The sequence below is a fragment of the Euleptes europaea genome, chromosome 2, assembly GCF_029931775.1.
Source record: "Euleptes europaea isolate rEulEur1 chromosome 2, rEulEur1.hap1, whole genome shotgun sequence".
Taxonomy (NCBI): Eukaryota; Metazoa; Chordata; class Lepidosauria; order Squamata; family Sphaerodactylidae; genus Euleptes; species Euleptes europaea.
Window position 1 is genome coordinate 86,994,908 of NC_079313.1, and position 23,061 is coordinate 87,017,968.

The following is a 23,061-nucleotide window of genomic DNA, read 5'->3' on the forward strand; positions in this document are numbered from 1 at the left end:
GGCAGGTCAGTGCCGCTGTGTCATGAATATAAGCCCTAAACCTTTTGAATTGCGATAAGTCCACCCTTCCTCAGTGAAACTAAGACCTTGGACAAAAGTTGCTGCAAAATGGAAGCCATTAAAGGGCAGCAGGCGGCTCTCTGAACATGTTGGAAGTGGATAAAAGTGTCAGCTGAGCTGTTGCCACAGGTATTTGAAAGCCAGATGGTACAACTGAAACTTTAAACCTGTTGAATTTTGAATGGCATTTCATTGTGACTGTTTTCTTTTGTCATATTGGCTGGTGCCCATCTAGTAGACAAATCCAAGGAAACTTTACTTTCATTCCAGAAGAAAGCAGCCACCTCACAGATTTATACAGCAAATCAGAAATAGGCTGCTGATTATCCTTTGCATATGTGAACCTATACACTCTGGTTTTTAGCCTTTGTGTTTTAAACATTTGCCCTTTGTTATCTTTCAGTTTCTGACTATAATAAAAAAAGTTATGTGGTGGTGTCTACATGTCCTGAATGTAAGATAATTATGACTCTGAGGGAGTTTTTTGGGGTGTGTGTGTGGACAGCTGTGCTTTGGATTTCCTGCTTTGGGATGTTTGTATGTTCCTGCATGTTTTGTCTAAAGATGACTATGGCAGGCTTTCAGAAGTGTTTCTATAATGTGAGAGGAGCAAATCTGAAAGTAGTACGTAAAAGTAAAAAAAAAAATTTTTTTTTTGCTGCTTTTCCTTTTTTAATGAAACTTACATAAAACACCTGATCTCCTTCAGGCATCTGTTCTTCCTTAAAACAACCTGCAACATTTCTGGTATTTGTCAAAAGATGCATACTAACAGTGTGCTTTTATTCTGTAACTGTGCTAACATTCATAGGATATCTGGTCAATATGCAGTGTGCAACACAGATCATATCGAAAGTGACAAATAGTGGTCTTTTAAAATTACCCTGCTACATGTAAAATGAATTGTGTACTTAATATATGCTTTGCAATTATGCAGTATATAATCAAAGGACTGACCAATATTTTATGCTTTCTGTGTTCACAGATGGGATACATGTGTGAGAGAAACTCATACGTGTGAGCAGTGTGTAACTTTTGTGCCTGTTGATATATATGCTTATATTGTGCGCATGCAATTCTGTGTCACAAACATATATAGCCAATTTGGCACACTAGGTTGTGCATGTTTTCAAAGTTATGCACAGGTCTTATACACAGCTACAACAATGCGATCTCTGTCTTGCATTTCCATGTGGCAGTGTATGCAATTATACTGCGTATGGCTAAGTGTGTGCGCGCTAATCTGATCCATGTGTACAAAATCAGCTGCTCCTCCAAACAGAGAGAGTTCAGTACAGTATGTAAGGTTTAAATGCCTGACGGAAAGTAACTTTGTTCTTTATAGCTGGAAATGTGGAAAATTAACAAGCGGCTCTTTCTCTGGGACACACCCTGCAAGTGCCTATGCCGACTGGGGAGAGCACAGCCGCCCTTTGGAAGCCAGAGCCTTGATTTACGGCTGCGGTGTTGACAGCTCAGTGGAACCCACATGCTGTTTGCAGCACCGCCAAGCTGGGCTATGACCCGCCGACCTCTACCCCTGTGCTCCCCCCTCCTGTCTCTGTGCTGTAATAAAAACCTGTCTTGCAGGCAGGGCTACAATGACTTTGTTGTTCAGAAATGTACCCCCCCAAAAATTGACATTCTTCTCCAAGCAAAAATAAGGAACGTATGAGGAAGAAGCGGGGCTTTGGGAGCAGCCTCTGTTTGGTACCACAGGGTTGTTTGTGTTAGAAGTTATTCTCTGCTTGCAACCTGCTCTTGGCTCCTGTCCGAAACCCCTTTCCTTCATGCAAGGACATCCTCCCCCCCCCTCCATGCTCTGACACACTAGAGCATGCTTTTTCATGCTTTTTTAAAAACAAGGTCTATGTCTTCATGCACACCTTTCTTTTCTGCCCTTCTTTTCCTCCTTGGAGGTCATGGTTATGACCAGCCTGTCTGCATTCCCCCCACCCCCTATTACTTTAGAGTATTAATTATGTTGATTTTATTTTGCGGTGCCCTTTAGCCACTTGAAGTATTGGGAGATGAGAATTTATTTCTCTATATTTATTGCTCTAAGGTTCAAGGGGCTAGTCTAACCCTATCCAAAGATAGTATATGAGCTGTTTGGTGTTATGTACATGTTACTCTTAGGTGCCAAAAAATCTTTGAGTATGCAGAGTGTTAAAAAAGATCTATACCTATAAAATCAGCCATACAAATAAGTCCAAACAGCTTATAAATGTTGCCTGATCACACATACCTCTGATAGCTGTTTGTGGTCTGAAAGATGGAGGGTGGGGGACCTTTCCTAAAAGCTTCATATTATGTCCCCTATAGGCAGTTTTTACTTACCAGAGGGGGCTAGGCAAGTGGCTTTTTACAAGCCTGCAAAACATTCCTGACAGACCTGCCCAATTTGAAAACAAAACAAAACCCCTCCCAGATTGGGTACTCATAACCTTTTCCTTGAACTGTTCTCCTCCAAGGATAGGCTGTATCGATCATTTCGGTATACTCTCAGGTTTGGTTTCGGGACTGCAGAAGTTTTGGTCATCCAGGGTAATTAAATTGGGGGGGGGGTAATAAGGGAAGTTTGAACTAGCTGATTGTCCTGCGACTGTCAGCAGTTTTCCATACTATTGGCCATGGTAAGCCTCCAGCGAGCCGAGCCGGTGTGGTGGTTAAGAGCGGCGGTTTGGAGCGGTGGACTCTGATCTGGAAAACCAGGTTTGATTCCCCACTCCTCCACATGAGTGTCAGAGGCTAATCTGGTGAACTGGATTTGTTTCCCCACTCCTCCACATGAAACCAGCTGGCTGGCCTTGGGCTAGTCACACTCTCTCAGCCCCACCTACCTCACAGGGTGTCTGATGTCGGGAGAGGAAGGGAAGGTGATTGTAAGCTGGTTTGATTCTTCCTTAAGTGATGAAGTCGGCATATAAAAACCAACACTACTTCTTCTCTTGCTTGAGGGTGGGGAGTACTGTGTTGCAGTGGTTTGGTCTTTCCTGGAGGAGATTATTAAAAGATACTGCTGGGGAACTATTGTTCCTATGAAATGTCTGGGAGTTGTGAAAATTGATGTTGTTAGTATACAGACAACATGACGCTTTATTCACCTTTTCCACCTAATTGGGTGAATGGGTGACATCTCTGAATGCCTCAGCTGTATGAATTTAAGATCTATACAGACATGATAGGATTGACTCAGTGGATCAGCTGGCTGGGGAAGCACCTGTTCTGGTTGGGAGCGTGTACTCCCTGAAAGACCAGGTTTGTGTGTGGGGAGGGGGGATGAACCAGCATTGCTTCTGGAACTCCCAGATATCTTCTGTCACTGTGGTGCTTTTTAATGGTTTGGCTGATGTACCAGCTATTCTACTTCCACAACATAAGGACTTGTTGATTTCAAACTTAGGCTGTTGCAGTACACTTTGTGTCAGGATGCCTTTAAAGAGAAGCTTCAGTTACTTCAGAATGTGGCTGCTTGGGAACAAACAGAACAAACCATATTACAGCTCCACTGGTTACCAGTGTGGTTCTGGACACAGGTCAAGGATCTTAAGGATCTTAAGAAGAACCTCCTCTCATATGAACACCCTGTACACTAAGACTGGCCAATGAGGCCCAGTACAGGGTATACTAGTTTGTGGCCAGTTTCTTGGTGATTTCTGCACTTTTTTTACAAGCAGTGACTGCAGGGCTAGATGCTGGAGAGCTTCAACTGTCTCTCTGGAGGACTTGGGTCATTTGGTATCTTCCTGCATATGTGCGCATCACTGGGGATGGTTGTGGCACTTCCAATGCAGAAGAAGCTTTAGTTTATGTGAACTGATCCTAATTCTTCTAGGTCTGAACTATAGTTTGAAGGCACTGGTTGTTTTACTCATAGCCCCACTGAAGCTATTTATGGCTGCTTGCCCTCCAACACTGCAGCCTTCCTAAGATGTAATCACATGTTGCTATGGGGTTTGTGTCCGAAATGGACACAGAAGGAAAAGGCATTGTGGATTCTGTCAGAGCAGAAAACTCCAGTTTAATTTCCAGAGCTTCCGGTTTCTGGGTGGTTTTCAGACTTTCCAGAGCAGTAGATGCATTTTTCTTCCTTCTTTCCATAACAGTAGATGCATCCCTTCTTCCTTATTCAGGTGGAATGCTAACAAGAAAACATGACTGTATAGGGGACCCTGTGTACTGTGGGTTGTTGTTGTTGTTGCCATCCTTATTGCATTCTGTATCACATGAGCAGGTACCACTACCTGTATCTGATGGCTTATAATATTTTCATCTGGGTGCACTGAGAGGAGTACAGAAGAGGGAGACTAACTTTCTCCCCGCACCCGTTTTCATCATATTCTGTCTTTTCCCCTCCAGGCTCTTCAGGTGGCACGGCAGTTCCTTCTGCAGCAGGCAACAGGGCTGACCTCTCCTAGCAACAATGAAAATAAGCAGCCAGCTGTCCAGGTGAGAGGTTGTAAAAACTTGGGTGCTTTCTTTCAGACTTTAATAGGCTATGTGAGGACGAGAGCCTTCTTACAAAGTAGGCCTCTAAAAAATTATGTTTCCAGTAAGTGATTTCCAAAAGCATCACTAAGTTTTCCGAATCAACCGTTTGGTCATCTGATGACATAATAATAAGATATGTACTAGAATCTTTGCTTGCCAATCACTTCATTATTCTTGGGAGACACCGTTGCCATCATTACACAAATAAGGGTGAAGGGGGCACAATGTAGATGAAGGTGGTCTCTTCGTCCAAGGTGCCAGAGCAGTTTCCATCTTCCAGGCACACACTTAGCCACTGGATCATCTTCCTGACAAATGATTGCCCTGTTTGTGGATGTTTCATAGTAATTTGGCACACACAATAGATTGTAACATCATGCACACAAAGTTGCTGAAGTGACCTTTAAAACACAGCAACTAAAATTATATTGTTTAGATCTCTGAACTTGTTGAATAGGTGTGCAGAAATTTAATGAAATGATTTAATTAATTCGTGGGAGAATATCTGGATCATCTTGATTGGCATTCATATTCTGATTTTGTCCTTGGGTTCACTTCTACCTGATGGAGCCATCCAGCTGGAGCTTGGCTTGGGCATCTGTCCATCAGGTTCACACTGTTGCTATAACATTTTGAAAGTCTGAACTAGAGTAATGGATTTGTGGTGATACACGGAGTGGTAGAAATCTTTTACAAAAAGTTTTCTTTGGATTAGAAGCTGTATAAAGGCATGCTTCTTAGGAAAGTTGCCAGAAGAACTGCTGGTTGTGGTGCTTTAGGGGGTGGGAAAAACCCTGTGGCACTACTCCCAATATCTCACAAATACTAATGAGCAATAAGAACTTGCTGGGAACTCAGTTGCTGCAAATGCACGTGTTATGGGAGGCACTGGTTCATGAGAACATATAACTGGGTTCCTTAAGCTGAAACTGGGATGACTTTCATAGCCAGCAGGCATTTAAATTCAAATGTCCTGTTGAGATTACTTTGCACTGTTTCATGACAAACCAATGCGCAGCATTTGTCACTGCTGCAGATTGCAGTCTTCCTTCAGCGAAGTCCCTCATATGGGAGACTGAGTGAGCTCACTTGGAGGAGGGAGTAGAAGGCAGAATCCATTTAGGGCAGTTCTTTTGAAGCTTGCAGCCAATAATCCAGTCAACTTTCCCCACTCAATCTCACCCTGTTCCCCTCCTTACTACAGCCCTTGTGCCACCTAGCTTTTGCTCATGCAGGTCCCATGATTCCCAGTATAGCCTTTTGTGTGGTCTTTTTCACCAGTGGAATGATTGGTTGGATCCAACCAGTTGTCCTTGACAGAAGTCAAGGCATAGACCTGGTTGTTGTACTTTGATGCTCAGCAGCAGATGGGCCTCTAATGACTGCTGCAGAGCCACCACAGACATAGTGGAGTGGTAAAAAGCAGGAATCGCCACAGCTCACAGTAGTATGAAATAGCCTTCCCGGGGAGAAAGCTTCTTCAGCAAGACCCCTGTAGACCACACAGAGAGAGCTGGATGCACAAAAAGCTTGTCTGCATGGAAGGCCAGTTCATGCAGAGATGTGTGCTCACCATCTGAGGCTGTGGGGGAGGAAAACATGGGCATGTTTAGCCATCGAAGAATGTGACTGTGAGAAACTATATTCAGTTGAAAGCCTGAATTTGATAACAGTATTGTTTGTCTTTCAAGAACTGAATGTGAGGTGGACCTACTCACGGAGCAGCCAGCTCACTAACACAGCAAGCTCCCTGCCCCTCCCCTCCCCTTCCTTTTCTTCCTTCCCCTCCCCTTCCCTTGTCCTTACATCTTTGTCCTTTCCCCCCTTTCTTTGTTCCTTCCATCCCTGTTGTTATTACCTTGCCTGGCCATAGGCCAGGTGTGTGTGTGTCCCCTGGAGGTTATTGGCCTTGCTGACCTCCATCTTTGGCCATCCTCCCCACAGAGGGCATTCTATAGGAACCAGTTATTGAGTAGGGCAGCATCTATGTCAAACTGGGTTTAGTTTTAAAGTTCTACATTGTAGGTTTTGATATTGATGTATATGGCTTTGTACTTATTTGTTGGGAGCCGCCCTGAGCCTGGCAGTACCAGGGAGGGCGGGGTGTAAACTTAATAAATAATAATAACATTGAAACCACCAGGACTGTGACTTTTTAGTGTAGCTAAAGAGGGGCTGGGTCATCAAGGGCTCAAATACCTTCTGCATAAGGGAAGTAAATACCAAGAGATTCCATAAGGAACAGGCCATGTTGACTGCACCTTTACAGAAATATTTTAAAACTTTTCCCCCATCAAGTCACAGCTGATTTACAGTGACCCTGTGGGGTTTTCAAGGCAAGAGATGTTCAGAGGTGGTTTGCCACCCCTTGCCTCCACATCATAACCTTGGTATTCCTTGGTGGTTTTCCTTCCAATTATTGACTAGGGCTGACCCTGCTTAGCTTTTAACTTGGATGTAAGCAAAAAGAGAAACCTACTCCATCGGAAGGTACAAAGCTGATGTGTACGGTAAGAAAACACGAGCTGTATAATGAAAGGAGACAGGTAATGAATTAACCCAGGGATGGACTCTGTGGAAGCTTGAGAGTGGGCAGCCCAATTAGCTAGCACATGGAGAGATGACAGAGAAGGGGTGACTGAGTACCCTTTTGTAACTTGAAGTGAAATTTGGGTACAATAGTGTCCCATGGCTACCTGTATAAGGAAACCAACAGCGCAGTTGAACCTGGGGTAGAGCTGGAATCAAGTCATCCTCCTCACTTAAAAACCATTGTGGCTTCCATTATAAGCCACCTTGCATTGCTAGCCACCTTGTGTTCCGTAAGATAGAAAGACAGCTAATAAATTTTTTCAGCAAAAATAAATTTTAAAATTTCTGACTCATGAACTCTTTGCTGGAAGTGTAGATGGTAAGGTGAGGCAACAGAGTTCAGGGCATCAGAACAAGCCATTTCAACCTTTCGAGATTGTGTTCCTAAATTCCTTTTGCAGGAAGACCAGCTTTCTTTTTCTTTTGCTTCTGTCATCATAGTGAGAACAGGTGAACTGGAACTGGCCAAGACCAATTCCTTCAGCAAAAGGACTATGGGGCAATTGCCTAAAGAGGGGAGAATGATCTGCTGTACTTTTTGCAAACAGCAGATGCTTTATTTTATTTAGACAAGGTATATGCACCCCCCTCAGCCCACTGCCAAAAGTAGAGCTCAAAACATTTTTTTAAGCTAAGAGGTAACAGTGTATGTATTTCACATTTTGGAAACTGATACCTTTCAAGTAACTCGGACTTCATTATTTATATTTTTACCCAGTAGTTAAGACTCCACTAGGATTATTATTGTATACATTGGGGCAGAATTGGTACTGTTCTATTTGGCTGTCCACTTAAATATGCACATTGGCTTCTGCATAAGTAAGGAAGTTGTTATGTTCACTTCTGTCCACCTGCCCTATAGTGTATGTACAAGGGCAAAACTATGTATTATGTGAGGCTCAAAGCTGCCATTGCTCTGTGTCTCTTTCCCACCCTTATAACGTTTCATTTAACAAATTATGCCATGTGAGGTAATCCCATTGTTCCTTGCTCCACCTTCATAGACATCAGCCAATTATGTGAGGTGGGAGATGGGGGTGGCACATGGCATGATGATAAACATTATACAGTGTGTTAAAAATAAATGTTACAAGGAAAAGTGGGAGAGACAGCAGCTGTGTGCCTCTTGAAACATCCAGTTCTGCCCTGACTGCTCTTTAGCTGCAAGTCTAAAAGCATCCTTCTTTCGGTTTTGAATATCCCTGGAGATGTTGCCAAGATGGAGGTTGTTGCCCATGTACATTCCAGCAAGGGCAGTAGGCTCGGGACATGAAAGCGGTTGCAAAATGAGCATAAATTCAGGTCTAAAGGAGGAGCGGCGAAAGAAGCAGGGAGAAAGCCCAAGTGGATGGAAAGTGACAATTTAAATAGCTGTGTGGAGGGGCTCTCCCTTCAGGCTAATTAAATTTATCGGCGAACAGCAGGTTACCTTATTGGAGCCACGTGGGTTTAATTAACAAAGGAAAGTAATTAGCAAGTGCTCTCTTGGAGCTGGAGGTCCTGCCTGTACCACACTGTACTGCCTCCAAAGTCTGCTGGCAATGGAGGAAACTCTGGATGATGGTGTGTAGGGAGTGGCTGCCTTCTGCTTATCCACATGCCCTTGAGAACTAGATCCACAGGATGGTCTTAGCGCTGTCTGTATCAGTGGGCAAGGAATGAGAGCAAGGCTAGAAGAAAGCAAGGGGGTTGCATCGCTTTCCCCTTCATGTAGCTTCCTGATGTCCAGTTCACAAAGAAGCCTGCTCCAGCGTCAGTTTTGTGTACTTGTGTCTCAAAGATGGCTGAAGAGGCAAGTCTTCAGAACAACCTCACAAGTTTACAACCACTTACCAAAACTGGCAAGCCAGCTTGGGGGAAGATTGACAGTTCAGCATGTCACAATTGGTGTGTCTGGCTATTTCAGTGTAATGAAGGGCTGGTATCTCTGGAAAAGTTAAATCAGGACCAGCTCTGTGTATTTGGAGTATCCGTTCAACAAAGAAGCTTAGCTTCATTTGTTCTTCTCTATCAGACATGACGATAATTTCCCTGCAATATGTGAAATGGCTTTATTCAAAGATGTTTTGAATGAGTTTTTTTTGGGAATTTTCCACTGAGTAAAAAACGAAAAAACAAGCTTTGGATTAGGCCCAAACACCTCGCATAATGGAACAGTGGCTCTGGAAGCCCGTTATTTGAAATGTTTTACATTTAGCCAGGGCAGATGATTGTGGTGGGAAATCCTGTATTGGCAGAGGGACTGCCTTAATGTCCTAATGGGTCTTTTCCAGTCTTGAAAATGCACCATAAAAATGCCATCTCTGCAGGGAGTTTGTGGGACATGATGGAATCCAGACCTGCCCTGAAACTCCCCCCCTTGTCTGTTCTATCCCCCCCTCCTTTTTTCCTCAGGCCTCCATCACACCTGGCTGAAAGAAATAGACCTTTGGTGGAGGTAGCAGATCTGCTGCCGTCTCCATTAATGAGTTTAACTGAAAGTGAAGAAGGCAAAATCACTGCTGATATTAACAGCAATATTTCATTGGGTCTGCTTTTGAGGCCAGCAGCCAGTTGTTTTTTCCAATAGCATTTTCAGGAAGGAAATGCAGTCACTGAATGGAAAATATCTTGCAAGAACAAAGGCAGTAAGGGTGAAGTCAGATTCCTGTAATCTGTGAGTGTCTCCCCATATTATTTGTGTGTGTGTGTGCTTGCCCATCTTTCAGACTCCCCCCCATTGTTTTTCTCCCCTTACTGACTGTTTTCCTATTGACTGAGTGTGCGCGTCCGTGTAGCTTTCTCTTTCTAAGCTAGTCTCATTCTGTCACTGCCTGTTTATCTTCCCATTCACCCTCACTCACCAGTGGTCTGTTTTTTCTCTTGCACTTTGTTTTTCAGTCCCCTTGCTCTCTCTCCTCCAACCCCACTCCCCCCTTTCCCACTTTTCTCTCTGTCCATCCAGCTGGCTTGCCCAGAGTTAACGGAGCCTGAAGTTCTGGTTGTCTCCCTCCCCACTTTTTTTTTTTGCAAAGAAACTTGTGAAACTTGTAGACATAAGTCAGGAGTAGCTCATAATTCAGCAGCCTTTCTCCCTCCTCATGCCCCAGTGCTACAGCCGGAGGTGGATCCAAATGAGGAGAAGATACGGGATTAAGCAGAGTCTTTGAAAGGAAGTTTATCTAACAGAGGAATGGTGTCGATGAGATTGACCAGGACAGCTTCGCCAGGGAGGGTGTGGGTGGAGAGTATACTGGTGAGAAAAAGAAGGTGTAGAACAAGACCAAAGTCTGGATATAGCAATAGGGTGTAGAGAGCAGACTGTAGTATATGCATGCAAGTGTTCTGAACTTATACTTCATATAAAGTCTGTGCCACAGCAGGGCTCACATGGAGCAGGAATGCTTCCCTGATTCTTTTTCAAGGAAGCAAAACCACGGACTTTCCCTTTTCCCACTTGCTTGGCAGGGTTAGAATGGCTGAGTCCCAAACTTACTCCCAACCCAGATTTTTAAAAATAAGAGGAAAAGTATCCCTTTCCCCAGTCTGCTAGCTTTTGAACCCAACTTTTGTATGTGTGAAGGGGCTGCAACTGTAACACTTGCTGGGCCCAGAAAGGAAAGTTTGGGTGTGACAGTGATAGGACCTTCTGGGTGGGCAGTGAAGTACAGATTTCTTCCTCAGTAATGGGGTGGGCACAGGATAGCAGCATGAAAATGGTCCCACGTCTGGATCTGTGTAACCAACAACTCATGGGCTGTGCTGCACCAGGAGTTAGAGCCAAGGCAGAAATTGGTGGGCAGCATCTTCCCCCGACAAGCTGTTTTTAGCACTGCATTCTACCTTCGTATACACATTGCGAATATTGAGCACAGCCAAAAATCTTTTGTTTTGGCTGTTGTTCTTAATAAATGGCACAGTGTCAAATATCAACACTTTGCCTGTGTCAACCTTGAAAGTTTAGTCAAAGAAGTTCAATTACTTTCACCTCTCTTGAAAAAAATTGTGTGTGTTATCCAAATATGGCCTAGTAATGCAATTTTGATAAACAGGACCAACATGTCTGCCTGCCACTTGACTTCAGGAGCCACTGTCCCATTTTGGATCCAGAGCTGGACCCCAATTCAGCAGCCTGGCTTTGGAAACACATCCAGATGGTAGCTTCACATACTCATGGCTGGTCTCTGCACAAGTGCTCACCAGAGGACTCTTGCTATGCCAGGACAACCTGTACTGGTCCCTGTCAACGTGTTGTACTAGCTTTGTTATACTAGAGGGAACCTGATAGGCATCTTGGCCATCTTTTGGGCATGGAGTAGGGATCACTGGGGATGTATGGGGGAGGTAGTTATGAAATTCCTGCATTGTGCAGGGGGTTGGACTAGGTGACCCTGGTGGTCCCTTCCAGCTCTATGATTCTATAATACAAACAGAATCCACCCTATGTGTCTGGGCTACATGGACCAAATGTCCATGTTATGTTATGCACACTTGCCCAGATTTCAGCCACATAGATGAATATGCCTGAATGGTCTAAATGAAGTATTCACCTATTTTTAACAATTTTCTTGAGTTTCCATTGATCACAATTCAACATCTGAAATATTTGAGTAAATGGTTTGTTGAATTGAGCTAAACAAAATGTAACATCTGCATAGAATTGTGCAGGTTCAAGGAAATTAAAGGTCACCTTGTCCAGCCTGTGTGGGCATGCAATCTGTTTCATGTGCTACAGTGTATCTTCAATGTGATGACAATTATAGGGTGCTTTGTTATCAGGTGAGTAAAATAGGAGAAACATACATTGATGTTATACACTTGACTGCAGATGATGCGTACTAAGATGTTTGCTAATTTAGGTCCATGCTGCCTTGGCAGCAAGGCTTCTGAAGCATGATACTAAAATGTGTTGTGTTTACTATTTTGACCTTAATTATGGCTGCCTTGATTAAGACCAAACGCGCTTTATCAATGGCAACATGTAAATTCCCTTGGGATTCCCTGTTGTCTCCTGCCCAAGAGTAGATCTTTAGGGGAGGGGCTGGGGCTCAGTTTGTAGAGCATCTGCTTGGCATGCAGAAGGTCCCAAGTTCAATCCCCGGCATCTCCAGTTAAAGAGAACAAGCAAGTAGGTGATTTGAAAGACCTCTGCCTGAGACCCTGGAGAGCCGCTGCCTGTCTGAGTAGGCAATATTGACTTGGATGGACCAAGAGTCTGGTTCAGTATAAGGCAGCTTGATGTGTATTCACATCTACCAAAGAAGTCATGAGCTTTTTTTCTGCTATTTTTTAGTCTTGCCCTATCTGTCTTATCTCTTTGATTTCTTGTATCTTCCTTTAAAAATGATGGATCTGGCACTGATATTTCTGATTGGATAACTACTGACATAGGTTCAAATCAACAGCTGCTTCTGAAAATGTATAAAAAATATCAACCTTAAGTGTTTAGAGTGAACATCTAAGTTTTTCTGAGAAATCTGTCCTTGGCTGTGATTCAGTGTTGTCATATTGCTGTTTCTTGGTTCACTATGACGTGAATTGAAGTTTTTATTTCTAAACTAGATAGCTTGAAACAAAGTTCCTCTGATGCTCTTTTAAATCTGCTTACCATCCAAGAAGTCTGCAGCTATTTGAAGAAGGCAATCTTCTGCTTACCCATAGAATAATTTCAGTTGGAGGGCTCGATCCCCTACCCATTCACTTTTCTTTCTCAGACATGAAGGAAGCATTCTCTCAGTTCAGGAGAGTATCCCCCTGGGCTTTGGACCAGCTGTGTGCAGAGGTTCCCAACAGTTGCCAAAAGGTTTGTGTGTGTGTGTGTGTGTGACTTTGATACGTTTTTTAAAATAGGTTTGTGTGTGTGTGTGTGTGTGTGTGTGTAAATTGCCGTCAAGTCGCAGCCGACTTATGGTGACCCCTTTTGGGGTTTTCATGGCAAGAGACTAACAGAGGTGGTTTGCCAGTGCCTTCCTCTGCACAGCAACCCTGGTATTCCTTGGTGGTTTCCCATCCAATTACTAACCAGGGCTGACCCTGCTTAGCTTCTGAGATCTGACGAGATCAGGCTAGCCTGGGCCATCCAGGTCAGAGCAAAATAGGTTCATACCAGGTGACATAAAACCATCTAAGCCATTTTTGTGTCTGTTTCACTACATACCGATTCCCATGATCCTATGGTGGTTTAACAAAACCTGGACTGCCTACTATCCATCCTGTAAAACAGTCCACTATTCTAAGATTTCTCTGGAACTGAAGACTAAGTGGAACCCATACATTAATTGGGTGAAAAGAGGAGAAGCCAACGAAGAGACTTTAGTAAAACTAAAAAGGCTATGCTCATGGCTGAAAATATGAAAATATGATATTATGGATTGGTCCGTGGGGGGAGGGAAAGGGGGGGAAAGGGGGAAATTTGTATTGGAAGAAGGAAAGTGTAAATTGTAATTATAAAGGTATGGAGATGTAAAATGACCTCCAATGCAATAAAAAATATATTAAAAAAATATTCTAAGATTTCTCTTTCGCTGTCTCCACTTTTCCCTTCCACTATGGTAGATGTCTATGTGTGGATGAGTAGCAATGAGCTGTCTTAAGTAACACATTTCCTACCCTGAGAAACATTTTGTGGTTGAAATAACTTAACCAATAATGTCAAATCATGCAAATTGGGCAATTCTGCATGAAATTCTTAGTTTTACTTGTGCATCTTTATTGCATTTCCTCCCATAATTTGTAGTGAATGAGATTTTGGAAGAGAGGGTAACACAATACAATGCAAGACAGCTGCAGCCCTTCCTGGGCAGAAGAGATCTTGCCACTGTGGTGCATGCCCTGGTAACATCTGGATTAGATTACTGCAGTGTGCTCTCTGCAGACCTACCCTGGAAGACTATCTGGAAGCTACAGTTGGTACAGAATGCTCCGGCTAGAGTGTTGACTGGAGTGGGTTTTAGGGACCATATCACTCCAGTCTTGTTACGTCTACACTGAGTTCCAATTTGCTTCCGGGCACAAATCAAGGTGCTTTAAAGCCTGTACAGCCTGGAACATAACTTAAGGACCGCCTCCTCCCATATGATCCTACCCATGGACTCCGGTCATCTTTGGAGGCCTTGCTTTGGTTGCCCCTGCCATCTGAAACCAGATAGGCGGCAATTCGAGAAAGGGCCTTCTCAGTTATGGCACCAAAACTTTATGCCTTACCTTGATCAAAGGAAGTGTTCCCTAGATAGGGTTGCCAACCTCCAAGTGGTGGCTGGAGATCTCCCGCTATTACAACTGATCTCCAGCCGATAGAGATCAGCTCACCTGGAGAAAATGGCCGCTTTGGCAATTGGACTCTATGGCATTGAAGTCCCTCCCCTCTTCAAACCTTGCTCTCCTCAGGCCCTGCCCCCGAAATCTCCAGGTATTTCCCAACCTGGAGCTGACAAACCTGTCCCTAGATCCTTCTATGTCTAGGACTTACTATCTCATACAAGATCAAATTCCTGCAGAGAAATCATGTGCAAGCAACAGGGTGCAACAGTGTCTACACTGTTATTTCAGTTGCATTTTTGTGTATTGAGCAGCATCTGTAGGTATTGTACCAAATTGTCAACATATTCTAAGCATGTTTACCTACAGCGTAGTGCATAGGTATATGCTGTCCTCAAACACGATGACCTAAATGGTGGCTTGCTGCTATTTTGGACACAGAGGTAGTGACATTTCATCTTTGGTGGAACCGCCCTAAAACACAAAGGTTATGTCTTTTTCAGACCCTTACCTCATAACTAAGCTGAAAAAGCTGAAATCAATATATGAAGCTGCCTTATACTGAATCAAACCATTGGTCCATCAAGGTCAGCAATGTCTACTCAGACTGGCAGCAGCTCTCCAGGGTTTCAGGCAGAGGTCTTTCACATCACCTGCTACTTGATCCTATCAACTAGAGATGCCTGGGATTGAACTTGGGACCCTTTGTATGCCCAGCAGATGCTCTACCCTCCTTCTGGATTCTGCATTAGAGGCTGAATTTGCTGCAAGACCATGGCTGTAAAGATCAGTAGGACTTCTGATTATGCAACAGCAATGACAGATTTTTATATTCCTTTCTCCTTGGTACCTTGTCCATTTTGAAGGAAGATTGAGGAGCAGATCTGCCACCCTGAGACATGTTTGTAACGGGAGAGGAAAGAATGGTATAAGGAAAGAGTAGCAAGTTTGGAGCAAACCGCAGGAAATTGCTTTTCTTTTGTCTGCTGTGGCAGGGAGGGCACTGGTGTGGAAAAGTGTATTTTGTTGATTTGAACTTGAGTGAAATGGGTAATGAAGACAGATCAATACTGGCCCCTCTGCATTCATTCACTTCAGGAAAAGCAGAATGGCCTATGTGTCTGCTGCAGCACAGAATTTTTTTCACTTGATCTTACTGCGGTTGGTTCTTATTCTCTCCCTGTGTTTTCTAATTGTGGCGGTTAATGGTGTTCTGCACCCTTATAGATCTATGATGGTAGGACCTAATGTTGTAGTATGTGGGGCAGGCAGATGGAATAAATAGGACTGAGTGCTAGATCTCTGATTCCTTTATGTGGATTAAAAAGTAAGATAAGGTCTAGAGTCTGTTCGTGAGTGTATGTCAGACTAGCGAAAGGCATATTATGTAAGGATTTGCCAAGCTTATCCTTTCTGTGTATGTTAACTACTTTTGTCACCTTTGCATCTACTGCTTCACTCACATCTCTTCATGTGGTGGTCATTATTTTGTCTTTATACAAGATGTATTTTATAAGCAAAAAGCAACAACAAGATTTTCGGAGTTAGCATCATTTCTAAGTATGAGCTGTAGCACTATGCCAATCATGCCCGTTGAACCATGTGCCCCCCCTCCACATACTATGTTTTTCAAAGACAAATTAATATGCTGGGTATGGAATCAGGCTCTACTTTGAGGAATACTGAGTCTGGGGTATTAAACCCCATTCCTAATATTAGGAGTTTTCATATAGCAAGGCCAAAGCAACTGAGTACCTACAGTATTAATAAGTATTATCCTGATGTAAACAGTACATTCCTTTCTGGGTACCAAAACAGCTTTCCCCCACACAGTGCTCCTTCGATACCACATTCTTCTAGTCCTAAGAATTTGTGCCATTCAATTCGGCTTTCCTTTATTCTGCTGAAAATCTTTATCAACTGCAACGAGACTGGAGAACTTCCCAGACTTATACTAGGTCTCACTTTCTTTGATAGGTTTATTTTTCCACCCATGAACTGGCTCTCCTCTCATGCTCCATCTCTAACTCTGGTGTGGTGGGATTCTGGCTAAGGCTTCTTGGAAAAGCAGCACCCCAGAGAGATTTAGTTCTCCATTCAGATGCATTGTCAAGGATTTGTTAGGAGGCCAGAGCTGTTAGTAAGCAGTTTTGTGGAATGGCAGCTGGCCAGCAAGTGAGTCACTGCCTGCCTTAGCTCACTGTGTGCCAGATGCCAGCTATGACACACACACACCCACAAACCATTCTTGGAGAGAGAAATTCAGCCTCCCAGTCTGCAGGCACAATGCTTCTGTTGTTGGTATTGGGGGTGTTAAGCTTTGTTGAGCAAAGAAGAGCCTTCAGCTCTTGTGAAAGAAGAAACTAGCTGGGGACAAAGTCAGTTTGCATGTAATCTTCCATGGTAGCTGTCTGACTTGCCTTTGCACCTGACTATATATCAATGTAATTTATATTTATTGGATCTAAAGCTGCCGCTGGTTCTCCATGGTCATGTTGTTGCTATATTGCAACAGCTATGTGAGCTATTAAAGTTGGGCTTTAGTGCTTATGTTCTAGTATGCTGCAGCTCAAGGCACTGCTATTAAAGGCCTTTAGGGTGAGTAGATTACTCTGCTGCCTTTTTGATGGCAATACCACTTGCTCTCCATAGCATAGTTGCTACCACACATTGGTCGTCTTGGAGCAGTGATTAGCCAGGAATGGTAGTCAAATGTCGGTCTCTCTGTGAAATGGGGTGGAATCCAGCAGGTTTACACCTGATCTCTCTGTTTAATTTCCCAGTGCATAAAGCTGCCTTATACGAAGCTGGACTGACTGGCAGCAACTCTTCAGGGTCTCAAGTAGAGGTTTTTCACATCACCTACTACCTGATCTTTTTTAATTGGACATACCAGGAATTACACCTTGGGCCTTCAGCATGCCAAGCAGATGCTCTGTCTCTTGCCATTGAACTCTGCAAGGAGAGACAGAATATTTTCATGTAACGTAGAAGAGTCCTCCACCTTTCCATTTTAAAGTTCCCACGTGTTTTCATTCTTTGCTTCCTACTTTGATGGCTTCAATGTCTACCAGGATTAACTATGTTGATGGCTGATAGCACCTACCTCCGAAATCCCTATTCCTGTATGTAAGAGAACTGTGAGTTTTATTAAGTGTGTCACAGTTAACTTGCTGTGAGCAGAAAGGAAAGGCCTAAAGTCTTCTTTTTTATCCTAGACACAGAATACCATCTTTGGTTCCATCAGTAACCACCATACATGTTTGACCTATGATTTTGCAGGGCTGATGCAGTGAACTGTCTTTCAAGCACATTATGAAGGCTAATGCATACTAAATTAGATACAGCTGCTATTTTGACAGTTTTCATAGTAGCATTGGGCAGAAGAGGAAGATGAGTGAGCAAGGTAGAACACATCTCTGGATATGCTGATGGAGCACTGATGAACACCTTTTCCATGATACAATCATAAATAAATGAGAAACCTCCCCAGGACACACTATTTTTTTAAGAACTGAAGCTCGTGCACATTTTTATCTTCCTGCTCCTCTTTCTAAGGAGCCTCCACCATTCTTGGTGTCAGCGCAGCATTTTACAAGAGAAGGGAAAGCCATTTGATGCAGACAAAGGTTTGTATGAAAATATAATTCTGCTTTGTTAGCAGCCATCACACTCTAAAAAGCACCGCTTTTGTTTTCTTGTAACGTTGTGAAAACCTCATGTCGGATCGAGAGCTGCGGCCCTCACGACTAATCGCCTCTCCTTTGTGTTTTTAGATTATAGGGGCAATTAGTGTTGTCAAAACCTCTGGCAAGTCTCTTTGCTCTTGACAGGGTGTCAGTCCGACGGGCGCGAAATGGAAGGTGTTATAACTCTCCGGTAATTAGAATGCCTCCGATTTTGAAAATGCCAGCCAACGTGTATCAAGCTGGATGCACGGTGTAGTGGTGGGGGTTGGTGGGGAGGGAGTTCAGATGGGGGATGCAGATGAGCAATTAATTACAGGCTCTCATTCAGAGCACATTGCAGGCTGATGAACAGCAAAGGGAAATTAGTGTGATGCTTGTCTCCTAGTGAGTGGGCATCAACGGTGTTCTTTCTCATTCTCCTGGTGCCCCCTCCTGAGTTTCTCTCAGTTGATTTCATTGCTTCATGCATGTAGGAACACCCATTCAATTGGATAGACAAAGCACAAATTACCAGCAGTGTTGTTCATCAATGAAATACAGGTCACAGAGGCAATGGCCTTGCTATGATAGTGGAATTACTCCATTACAATACAGTGAAGTACCACACTGGTGGCTCTTCCCTATTGATGTCCCAGTGATATATTTGGCTTTGTACAAGTGCTTTCGGGTAAAGGTTGGGAGAGTTTTGCAGCTACCTGCACTATTGGATTGGGCTCTCCTTCATCTGGATTTCATCAGGATGGACCAAGGGGTCCCGTAGCCTTGATTCATTGACTGATTCTGGTTGACAGTGCCTCTTTAGCAGACTAGGAGTAAGCCCAGGGCGGTTAATAAATAACTTCAGAGTTAACTCAGAATGACTCCTGAAATGACAAATGAAATTTTGGGTGCCTCCCTCAAGCCAGCAACCTGAGTAAACAGATAAGCCTCGCAACTTGCCCCAAAGGTCAGCAAGCTCCTGCTTGCTTGATCCAACAGGACAGGAGGGGATAAAATTCCCAAGTGGAATCCCCTCTTCTTCAAGAGTTCAGTCTGCTCCTCAACTGAGATTTAAACTCTGAGTAAAATTAAAGGTAAGAATAATGTCTCTGTGTTAGCACTTGCTGATATGGGGTTGATCCACTACACATAGCAAGCTTTTTTTTTTTTTTAGTAGATCCACTAACTAGAGGGAAAGAAGCAATATTCTTGCAGTGTCTCTAATGAAGTTCTGTCTGCATTCAGGGGGGAATGCAGTAGATTCCTAATGAGAGACACTGCAGGGATTGGGTGCAGATTGTAACAGCTGTTTCTGGTAGGTTTTGTACAGCTTTTTAAAAAGATGCATCTCAGATATGAGCCATTTCAACTCTAGACATAATTGGTTGGGTTTTTCTTTTTTTCACGTTATCTAATAGAGTGCAGATTGTGGCTGGCCAGTTCCTTTAGCAAAAGATATGGCTGAAATGAAGTAATCACTTTTACTCTCTGTTTTTAAGTAATTTGTCCTCAGCTTGTAGGATGGGGCCAAACACTAGGTAAAGAGGGCAAAGCAGGAAGATAAACTTATGTAGCAAAACGTTATAAGTATGTGTCATATGTTGGAATTAAAGATAAGTTCTCAAAAGGCTGAGAATGTTGTGAGCCACCTTGAGGAGAAAAGGGGGGTATAAATGAAGTAAGTAAGCAAATGTCTGACAATGGGGGCCAAACCTAAGCACTTTGCACAAAGTCAGAAAAAGGAACCCTTGGTCCACCTTCTGCTGCTTTTGGGGTACACCAGTGAAGCTGGCCTGAAGGAACTTCTTCAGCTGATGACTTAGCTGTTATTGGGTGACACATACAGAAGTGGATCTGGTCTTACAAAGCCTCTGGCTTGGCTCCTCAGTCTATGCAACTCATTTTAGTGTGCATCAAGCTGCTATTAGGCTGCCTGTGGCAACTGGCCAACTCATTGGTTCATCACTGCATCTGTTTACCTATCAGTCTTCTTTATGTCCCCTGTTCTGCTTATCCCGGGACATGCTCAGAGTACTAGCCCTGAAGGGCTAATTTTTGTTGAGCTGATTTCTTCTCCTCCCCATTTTTAAATGTCTTAAGCCACCCCCTTTTATTAAGAAGAAGAAAGAAAAATTATGGTGAACGTTACCAAATAGGTAACTACTGCTGGAATTTGCTCTGAGAAGAAAAAAAGGCTTGACGGCAGTTGTTCCAGGTAGAGCGGATAAGGCCTTGCTGTTTTAGATATTCACTGAGTTTCCCTAAACATTTTTTGAAAATCTAAACAATGTTGGTTGGGTCATTCCTATCTACATCTTGTTGCTATGTGCAATGACTTGTGAATGAAGACTTCCCTTCACAGAAGCCACACGTAGAACATAAGAGCCATGCTGGATCAGTCCAGTATGTCTAGCACTCTGTTCACATAGTGGACGATGAACTGCCTCTAGGAAACCCATAAACAGGATGACTGCAACAGCGTTCTCTGGCCTGTTCTCCTCAGCAACTGATATAAAGAGGTATACTGTCTCTGGTACTGGAGGGAATACATAACCATGATCTCGATTAAGTAGCCATTGATAGCCCTATCATCCATGAATTTTTCCCCTCCCTTTTTAAAACCTTCCAAGTTGGTGGTCATGACCACATCCTGTGGTAGCTTCTCCTTGCCCACTCTCTTCACACCATGCATAATTTTATAGACCTCTGTCATGTCTTCCCTTACTAGCCTTTTTGTCAGCTAATTAGCCCTAAGTGTTTTAACCTATCCTCAAAGGGCAGTTGCTCTAGCCCCCTGATCATTTTGGTTACTCTTTTCTGTACCTTTTCAAGCTCTACAATATCCTTTTTCAGGTGCAGTGATCAGAACTGTACACAATATTCTAAGTGTAGTGTCACCATAGATTTGTATAAGGGCAGTATGATGGTGACAGTTTTATTTTCTATTCCTGTTCTAATTACGGACAGCATGGAAATTTCCTTTTTTTACAGCAGCCGCACACTGGGTCGACATTTTCATTTAGCTATCGATTATCATCCCAAGGTCCCTTCTTTGGTCTGATGTTGCCAGCTCAGATCCCAACAGTGTATATGTGAAATTGGGATTATTTGCCCCAATATGCATCACTGTACACTTGAATCACATTTGCCAATTAAATGCCCATTCCCCCAGTTTGAAGAGATCCTTTTGGAACTCTTGGCAATCCATTTTGTCTTAACCAGCCTAAATTATTTGGTGCCATCTGCGCTACTGTCCACCTCACTACTCACCCCTAACTCCAGGTCACTTATGAACAAGTTGAAAAGCACCAGTCCCAGTGCAGATCCCTGAGGGACCCTACTGCGCACATTTCTCCATGGTGAGAACTGACCATTTACTCCTACTCCCTGCTTCCTGTTTTTTAGCCTGTTTCCAATTCATAAGAAGATTTATCCTCTTATCCCATGACTCTGAAGTTTGCTCAGGGGTCTTTGGTGAGGAACTTTGTCAAAAGCCTTTTGGAAATCCAAATAAACAATATCTACTGGCTCATTCCTGCCCATATGTTTACTGACACTTCCAAACAACTCTAAAATATTAGTGAGACAGGACTTACCTTTGCAGACGACATGTTGGTTTCTATTTAGCAGGGCTTGCCCTTCTATATGCTTTACAGTTTTATCTTCAACAGTGCTTTGCGTCAATTTACCTGGGGTTATTTACCCCAAGATATTTAACCAACCTGGAATTTTCTGGATCCCTCCCCGCATATCCTGTTTTAAAAATGGTTGTTGCCTTGGCCACTCTCCACTCCTCCAGTACAGAGGCTGATCTTAGGGATCTTAGTTAGAAGATCAGCAGTTTCACATTTGAGTTCTTCTCTGTTTAACACAGTGGTTCCCAACCTTTTTTTGACCAGGGACCACTAGAACCTTTTGTTCGGTGCAGGGACCCCAAGGTTCCAAATAAAAATTCCGAGCGCCAATGCGGCAATTTAACCTGAATACTGAGGTTTTAGTTTAGAAAAAACAACTCATATGTTAACATCTTTTGCCTTAAAAGAAAAACACAATAGCAGAGCTTTCAATTATACAAACAACTTTTTATTGAAAGGCAAATCCAAGGCAAAACCTCCCATTCACAGATGGCCAATAACCCCCCATGCAGTTTTTTGAGAATCTGGATGGGGAAAACGTGCATCTGAGTGGCAAATCCAAGGCAAAACCTCCCATTCACAAATGGCCAATAACCCCCCACGCACAGTTTTGAGAATCTGGATGGGGAAAACGTGCATCTGAGTGGCAAATCCAAGGCAAAACCTCCCCACAAACGGCTGGGAGATAGGAGGACGAGCGAGGGGGAGAAGACACGGCCCTATAAAGAGGGAATGGGGTGGAGGTCGAGGAGGATCGCCACGGGAAGGCAAATCCAAGACCACCTCCTCCTCGCTGCCGCCGCCTGGGCTCCTTCCCTCCCTGGGGGGCCTGCCATCCGCCCGTCCTCAGCGCCTCGGCCTCCTCCGCCAGCCAAAACCAGCGGGAAAATCCTGCCCGCTGATTGGCTGCTGCCGCTGCCCGCCTTGGTGCCGCCGGCCCTCGAGCGCCGCGTGCAAAACCCGGCCGCGCTGTGAGGAGAGGGAAAGGGGGGAGGAGGAGGAGGGCACTTTACCTCACACACGGCCCCTGAGCCACGGCCGCAGCTCAACTGTGAGAGAGGGAGAGAGCTGCGTGCCGGACCCCTGGTGGTAAACTTTGTTTCGCGGGCCCCTGGTTTAGTTCTCGCGGACCCCCAGGGGTCTGCGGACCACCGGTTGGGAACCACTGGTTTAACAGTATGTATTAATGTTTTCCAGCTAATTGAAATGAAAACTGGGCTGGTAGAGTGTAACACTTAGGAGGCTGTTTTCGTATTTTATATACCAACCATTCAGAAGTTTTATTTAGTTCCAGTGACTTGTTGGCATTTAATGTTTGTCAGTTGATTGCCATGTAACGGGGACGGAAGGATCTTATGCAGCTATCAGGTAGAACA

The 23,061-nt window shown here is 43.8% G+C and overlaps 1 protein-coding gene across 7 annotated transcripts in view; it reads left to right on the top strand.

Moving 5' to 3' along the window:
* FOXP4 (forkhead box P4) overlaps nucleotides 1-23,061 on the top strand; it is a 159,484-nt gene that overhangs the window by 70,334 nt on the left and 66,089 nt on the right. For all 7 annotated transcript variants that reach the window (XM_056844085.1, XM_056844088.1, XM_056844086.1 and 4 more), the window contains one exon: nucleotides 4,423-4,512. In XM_056844085.1, coding sequence (XP_056700063.1) covers nucleotides 4,423-4,512 — 90 coding nt within the window. The remainder of the gene's footprint in view (nucleotides 1-4,422; nucleotides 4,513-23,061) is intronic.